At 43.2% G+C, this 8186-nt stretch overlaps 1 protein-coding gene across 1 annotated transcript; it reads right to left on the bottom strand.

The window, feature by feature from the left end:
- Positions 1 to 3653: 3653 nt before the first annotated feature.
- LOC115260553 (uncharacterized) lies at positions 3654 to 6479 on the bottom strand. The gene has a single exon (XM_029861471.2). It carries the CDS (start codon positions 6477 to 6479, stop codon positions 3654 to 3656), a length of 2826 nt encoding a protein of 941 aa, XP_029717331.2.
- Between the last annotated feature and the right edge of the window lie 1707 nt (positions 6480 to 8186).

Raw genomic sequence — 8186 nt, 5'->3', positions numbered from 1 at the left:
TTGTGAAACGTCAAACGCAATAATGTTCACATTGAACAAGCTGTGTGGTTGCGCCAACAGATTGTTATTCACAGCTTCTAGCTGAAAGAGTGTTCTTTAAACGGCTACGAAGCGCTGCTGTTGTGTGTTTTGGAAACATTACAAAACGTACTGTATAAAAGCAGCTGATGTAGTGGCTGGGACTCTTACTCGATTTGCACATCTTCCGGCATTGAATTAAAGTGCAATAAAAGCAACCCAAATAGAGGTTCCAACCCGGGATATCCCGGGACAATAAATCCCGGGATCTTAAAAAAATCGGGATTTCCCGAATCCCGGGATAAAATTTTTCTCCGTCCCGAAAATCCCGGGATTCCCGGGACACACATTTCCTGCATATATTTTTCGCTTTGATTTGGATTTGGATAGTCTCTGAAACGTTTTCGAGTGAGTCGTGATTTTTTTCGAAAATCACCTTCAAGAATAATCACGAAAATGTTACATAAACCACTTTAACTGTGTGTGGAGGTCAAAACTTGCTGAAATTCGACTGAAACGATGCTGGAGCACTTTCTTCGCTGTTTTAATTGCATCAAAGAAACACTTTCCGAAATATGCCTTTAAGGTCTTATATTGGACAGTGATTTCCAGGTTGCAATAAAACTTCAGGAAGCTATTTCAGGCCAAACATGTCGAAAGGTCCTATATGCAGAAGAGAGGCTCTCTTTGGTTTACCTCTGTTTCCTTAATAGCTCAGCTATTTATTTGTATTATGATTGTCTCCTTGCATTGAACGATGGTCAAAACAATCGTCTTTTGATTTGTATTGCAAAAATAGTAGAAAAGTGTACCATTACATTGCAATAATTGAAAGTGAACAAAGAGAGCCTCTCAAATGCAAATAGGACCTATTGAAATGTTTGGCCTGATTTTGCCAACCAGACTCGCTTCTGAAGCATTGGGAAGATGAGATGCTACTTATACTGTCTGCGGCAGGCAGCTTGAGTTTCTTGTATTCGAAGCTTAAGAAAAGTAACTCCAAAGCTGGGAACGCCCTCTTCCATGCAATCACGAAAAGAATCAACGAACAGCGCAAAAAAATAGCGCTTGAGTTCCTTTAAGGTGAAACTTCAAGAAATCCCATTGCAATTTTGCATATCAGCTTTAGAGGCCAAATCTGACGAACGAAACATCGAATCAAGCCACACTTGTTTATCCTGGCTTTGCTCACTTGCAAAAAGAAGTAGCTTTTCCGAATCGAGCGCATTTGTTTACGAATTTTTAAGATTGGTGCTCTTGAAAACGTGAGTAGGGGTCCAAGTCGGCCATTGTGGCAGCCATATTTGTTTTCTCTGATGTTTCTCCTTCAGGTCTTCCGTTGTCAACGCAAGTGCCAGCAGAACTGGAAAGTTTATCGAAAACGCAAATGAATGATTAAGTTCATCAAGGAACTGGGAGTTCGATTGTTGCAAGACTACCAAAGACAGACCGATAATGTTGCTGCCGAGTTGAATGCTGGATTACCCTGTATGCATGCCACTATCGAGCATGCGTGAAGAACTTGAATTGGCTATAAAGGAATGTGCTAACCCGTCCCAAAATGATTCGGCAATGATTGATTTTCCAAAAGAAATTGTGAAAAAGCTGTCACTTTTCGAGCTACATGGTAAGTTAAACCGACATTTAAACCGACGTGAACCAATAGCGGAAATATCTGTTCTAAAAAACAAACCTCACTGACCGATGAAATCATTCATAACATTTGCTAATTGAAGTGAATTCAAATTGATAAGATTAGTTAATTGATTTGAACCATTGATTTTTTACTGCGTTTTTAAGCACATACAAAAAATTCCCGGGATCCCGGGATTTCCCGGGACAAGCAACAAATTTTATCCCGAATCCCGGGATAAGCAAATTGGTCGGAAAATGGAACCTCTAAACCCAAATAATTTCACAGCACAGACATGGATAGCTGTAAAGAATTTGTGTAGTAGCTATATATCCCGCTTAAAGTTTGTTTTGACAATAATGTTTATATCCGACAAGCCGTGTTGGTAAACCAACAGTTTCTTTATTACAGCTTCTAGCCGTAATGAAAAATTGAGAGTTTTTGAAAATCGATCTTGCATACATTTTGACCAGGGACTTGGTCTTGGCTAGAAACTTGAAACGTCAAAAAACGCAGTAGGCAAGACAGAGTTTGCCGGGTACAGCTAGTAATTTATATTTGACTAGCTTTCCTTTTATTCAGCGTTGACTGCTTTTACTTGATGGTTACACAACAGAAAGCAAATGACTGAAGCTTATAGCGCTGAAAATGTTCGTTGGGTAGTTATATATAGCTCTTCCATACCCATCGTTCAACAATGCCTCAAAGTGCTCTCTTCACCTGAAAGCCACCACTGTTGTTACGATTGTAAATTGTTATGAACATTTTGTCAGTTTATTTTGTATGTTATACTGTGGTTTGCATATCTATCCCTGAATTAAATGTGCATTTGTAGCGCTCTAGTAATTTCTGGCAGCCAGCGTTTCAGTACAAAATACACAAGCCGTCCCCTAACACAGACATCAAACAACAGACGGTCTTTGTGTTGATGCCCGAATCAGCCCTGGCAAAGGGGTATGATCTAATGCCATTAAGGAGAAACTTCAGAGAATACAAACATGGCTGCCACAATGGCCGACTTGGTCCCCTACTCACGTTTTCAAGAGCACCAATCTTGAAAATTTGTAAACAAATGCTCTCGATTTGTAAAAGCTGCCTCTTTTTGGAAGTGAGCAAAGCCAGGAAAAACAAGTGCGGCTTGGCTCGATGCTTTGTTCGTCAGATTTGTGCCTTTAAAGTTTGTATGAAAAATTGCAATGGGATTTCTTCTTCACCTTAATCAATGGCCAAAGAACTGCCATCAACCAAGAACTTAGCCATTATCTATCTATCGCAGCGTTGGTTGCTCACATTGCTTGAGTTTTGTCTAGAAATTTCTTATCCGAAGAGGGCATTATGATTCGCGTAACAACACAATACCGTCTGTCGTTTGATGTCCGTGTTAGGAGACGGCTTGCGTGTTTTGTACTGAAACGCTGCCCGAAATTACTAGAGCGCTGCAAATGCATATTAAATTCAGAGACAGATGTACAAACCACAGTATAACATATAAAATAAACTGACAAAATATTCGTAACAATTTACAAACGTAGCACTGTTTTTTCTGTCAGCAAGTTTCCATCACGGCCGTTGCGCATGACGGCAGATCATATCTACTAGCCTCGAAACGTGAGTTTTCTCCAACACTTCACCTAATTCAGCGCTACGATGCCAAAACCGTGGTATTTCAGTTTTTCTGAAAATTTCGGCCTTCAGTTTAATAAGTTGAATAGTTTCTTATGCCGACGTTTCGGTTTGGCTTTGAACCATCTTTAGGGCCTCAAAAGTTTATGGAATACTAGCATAAATTAACACAAATCAACACGCGTCCCTCTTCTTCTTCTTCTTCTTCGTTCTGTCGCCACCTTGACAGTGACTATGGGGATGGCACAGCTTTTATCGCTATATTGCCAGCGGTTTTGTTTTGAAACAGTCCGATTGTCAGCTCGTCGTTGTTTGGCAGCGACCGGGAACGCCGATGCAGGTATCGGCTCCTATCGCTTACTAGTCTCTGACTGTTTGTTTATATCGTGCTTTTGATTTCTCGTAGGAAGTTTGTTACATTTTGTAGAAAAGACAGATCTTTTTTCTCATAGATTTGATACATATTGCAGTATTGGTCTAGGTTGTATTTTTGCCTTGTTAGTGCGTGCTTGACGCAGAAAAATATGACGTGTTCAGAGTTATCTACAGTGTCGCAAATATCGCAGATGCCGTCGTTAACTATTTTCATTTTACTCAACCAATAGTTGGAGTAGTCATGTCCGGCGAACAAACGGTTTAGTGTGCGAACTTCAAAGTTTTTCAACTGTAGGTTGTAGTGCCAGGGCTTCTTAGGGATCGTGTTATTTATCTGGAAGAACTTTCTCCCTTTACCAAGTTCTGCAGTATAGTTGAGGTACCATTGCTGCGCTGCCTGATCACTGATTGAAGAAAAGTAGTTCATCACGTCGTGTATTAACAATTTGTTTTTGCAGATCTTTTCGCTAGAAGTGCCGGCCTTGGCCAACTGGTCCGCCATCTCGTTGCCCTTGACGCCGGTGTGTCCAGGTATCCACTGTATCGCTGTTCCGGATCGCGCCGCCAACTCTAAGATGTTGTCAATCACCTGATCACGTTCTCGTTTGGAAGAGTTGTTCTGAATCAGTTCGCATCCAGATTTCGAATCTGTCATGATTACAGCTCCCGTTATGTCGCTCCCTGATATGTACTGCAGTGCAACGTATATTGCCTCAATTTCTGCAGACATAATGCACACCGTGTGCTGCAAGCGAAGACTTATCCTGATGTTCCGAGCTTCATGGTAAATCCCAATACCACTCCTTTCGCCGTCGTTGGAAGCGTCAGTGTAGATAATCTGACGACCGCTGTACATTCCGTTTATCAATGATAGGGAAAGCTGCTTGAGTATTTTTACGTCAGTTGTCTTCTTTGGCCAGAACTCCTTGTCCAGAGCAGTCCGCACATGAACATCTCCGAGCTGACCTTCCTTCTTGATGCGGTGTGACATGTCCTGCAAGACATGCTCGTGTTGCTTATAGATCCTTTCCGTCATCGAAATCCTGCTTTCCTCGTCGGCATGTTGTTGTCTGAGCTGGTTCCATACAGGGGTTCTTTCATAGCAGTGTTTAGCTACTTGTCGACTCACTACCTTGATCCTTCTGAAACGAAGCGGAGGCTGTGCTGATATAGCTTGCAGAGTATTTAGCGGGGTGGTTTTAGTACATCCAGTGATTCGTCTTAGGCATGAGTTGTTGATCTTCTCTATTTTATTCAGATTGGTAGCGCATGCAGAACCATAGACACTTGCTCCGTACTCGATGAAACCTCTGAAAAGGGCGTTGTACACTAGCCCAAGAGTTTCAGGATGGCTGCCATGTTTCAGTCCACTGATTACCTTCACCATGTTTAATCTTTCCGTCAGCTTGTGTAAGAGCTCTCGAATGTGAGCCCCATACCTTAAAGATTTATCTAGCAATAAACCTAGGTATGTGTGCATTCTTACGGTTTCTATCCTATTAGCCTCTATACAAATGTCGAGATTTTTCGGGCTGTTGTTGAAGACTATTGTTTTGGTTTTCTGGGCGTTCACTGTGAAGTTCAGCTCTTTGGCCTTCTCTACAAACTTGTTCATAAAACGTTGTCCTCGCGCTTCTACTTCCTCAATGCTACGTCCTTCAATGATTACCGCAAAATCATCCGCATATTGGACTAAGACGCCTTCTTCCTCTATGCTGTGCAGTGTCGCTGTGTAAATGTTGAACATTGTAGGTGAAAGAACATCACCTTGCGGTAGTCCTTGACTTACATAACGTGTTATAGTGTCGTTGTTAACTCGTAGCTGAATAGGTCTATTGACCAGAAACGCGATCATCCAGTTGGAGAATTCCGGAGGTACTCCACTGGACAACAACGTCTGTTCCAACACCTCTACTTTGACCGCATTGCACGCGTTCGACAGATCGATGAAAACCACCGCAGCGATATGATTTGCTCGTTTTATCTGATGAATTCTGTTTGTCACAAATTCCAAGCAACTGACCGTTGACAGCCGCTTACGGAAGCCAAAGGACAACTCAGGCAGTACCGCTTTCTCCTCCAGATGTTGATGTAGATTATCCAATACTGCTGCGTTGAGTAGCTTCAGGCCGCAGTTAACCAAGGAGATTGGTCTGGTTCCTTCCACCGTTTCTGGGTTTTTTCCTGGCTTAGGGATAGCAACGATCTTTATGGTTCGTATTTCCTTGGGTAGCGAACACGTTTTCCACATGTGGTTCATGTCACGGATTATGCTGTCTCGAACGTCCGGGCTTAGGGTTCGTAGTAGACTGTATGTTATTCCGTCTGGACCAGGTGATGAACCTTTTTTGGATGCCAGAGTCGTTTCCCAGAAAACGGGTGTGATGATGTCGTACGTTGGTAGATAACATGGTGTGTAATCGAGATGGTCCTCCTGGGGAAAGTGTTTGTCCAGAAAGACTTTAGCCATCAAGGGATCGTCATGGACTAGCACGTTGTTGCCCTTCTTCTTCCTTCCATTCAGGCATCTCAGTTTCTGCCATACCTCTCTTGACGGTGTTCGGGGATCGAAGGTACCTACGAATTCTTCAAAGCGTTGTTTCAATGCCTCCTTCTTCTTTTTGTTGAAAACTGCCTCCGCTTTCTTAAAGTCTATCAGCTGCCTCATCCCTCCATCTCTGTTGAAAGCTGCTCTGGCCTCCCGTTTGTCCAGCCAGGCCTTCTCAACGTCCTCGGACCACCAAAACTTAGGGGTGTGCTTGTTCTTCTGTCTGGCCTTCCTGTGTATCCTCTTGGAGATGGCTTGAAGCTCCTGGAAGCTACCAACCATGTGGGGGTCGATATCTTTAAATGCTCTCTGCACCTTGGCCTGGTTAACAAATGTTGGTGTTCTTCTAGGCTCTATTAGAGAAATTCTGGTTTCAATTGCTAAATGCCTACTTCCTATGCCATAGTCGAGAACTTTCATTGTTGTACAATGATACAACTGTGGAGTTACCAATACCAGATCAATGGTAGATGGAACCTTGCCTAATTCTGCCGGAACAAAGGTCGGATTAGTATCGTTCAGAAGGATTACGTTTTCTTCATTTATTAGTTCAAATAGCGCTGTTCCTTTGTTGTCCGAATGCCTAGGGTCCCAGGAGGTATGGTGGCAATAAAAATCACCACCAACGACTACCTTGGTGTACTGTGCTAGTTTGCGAAACACGGTTTTGAGGCTGTCTTTTAGATCCACGTGAAAAACGTTGGGAGCGACATATATAGATACCATCACTAGATCGATGTTAACCACTTTTCTTGCGATAACCTGAATTTTCGGAAAACTTGGTAGTTCTATCTCGCACGTTTTAATCTTCTTGTCGATGATTAGGCCGGCACCTCCATATCCGTCGTCCCTGGAGTCCAGATATGTGAAGTACCCTGGCACCTTATATTTTAGTTTTTCATATTCTATTTTAGTCCAACTCTCTGAAACAAATGCTACGTCATATAATCCTTTATTAATATTCTAGCTAGTTCATCTTTATTTTTATCAAGGCTTTGTATATTTAGTTGTAATAACTTTAGCATGTTCTGGTTCATGTTTACTTACTCTTTGTCGTTCCCATGCATAGACCAATCAACCGTGTCAGACCTCTGCTTGGATCTGTCTCTGGATCTGTTCTTGCGTTGTTCCATCGGAGCTTGATGGCCGGCAACTACTGCTACGCCCGCAGGCGTTGTAGTGCCATCCCCGACCGCGCCGATTTGCTGCTGCTGCATTTTCTGCTTCTGTTGTTGCTCAAACTTCCGCACGAACTTCTCGAAGTCATCCACTCGGTATTTGTTGAAGAGGGCCACTCCGTTGTGCTGCTCTTCCTTTTCCCCGTCGTCCTTCTTCTTCTTTTTATCCGCGAACACTGTCACTTGCTCCGCGATGCATACTTGCTCGATTGGTCGCTTCGTCTTCTGTGGCCGATACTGGTGCGCATTCGTTGGTTTGTATGCCCCGCTGGTCATTTTGGAATAGCTCTCCGGAATCGTTGGGAACTCGTCGGCGTTTTCCAAGATGTCGTACCGGTTTTGCGTGAAGGTTGGGTGTTGTTCTTTCGCTTCCATATACGTGAGTGTTGTCTTCGCCATGATGGTTTTGATGTTTTTCTGGCGGGTTCGTTCGGGGCAGTTTTGGTCGGATGTCCTGTGTTCGTTGTCGTTCCTGCAGTACAGACACTTCGTTTTGTTCTGGCAGTGACCGGTGTCCACATCATCGTGCTGCAGCGAGCAGTTCTCGCACCTCTTTTTCGAACGACAATTTTCCGTTTTGTGGTTGTATCGCAAACAGTTCAAGCAAAGAACTAGTTTGCTGATGAATGGCCACACAGAGTTTAAGCAGCAAAACAGCCGAACTTCAGTCGGCAGCTTGCTGGCACGGAACACAATGCTGATTCTGTTCGTTGGGATCTTGTTTCCTGCTTCGTATCGATGCAACCGGTTGATCGCCAGAATGGGATAGTCGCTGCTGATATTTTCGCCAATCTCATCCAAGTCCATGTCG

This window comes from Aedes albopictus, chromosome 1 (genome assembly GCF_035046485.1).
Source record: "Aedes albopictus strain Foshan chromosome 1, AalbF5, whole genome shotgun sequence".
Lineage (NCBI taxonomy): Eukaryota > Metazoa > Arthropoda > Insecta > Diptera > Culicidae > Aedes > Aedes albopictus.
The sequence above is the reverse complement of the archived record's forward strand: the minus strand, read 5'-3'. Positions and strand labels throughout refer to the sequence as shown.

Bases quoted from the DNA above. Each gene is read 5' to 3' on its own strand.
- LOC115260553 (XM_029861471.2), bottom strand. From the start codon at position 6,479: ATGGTTGGTAGCTTCCAGGAGCTTCAAGCCATCTCCAAGAGGATACAC.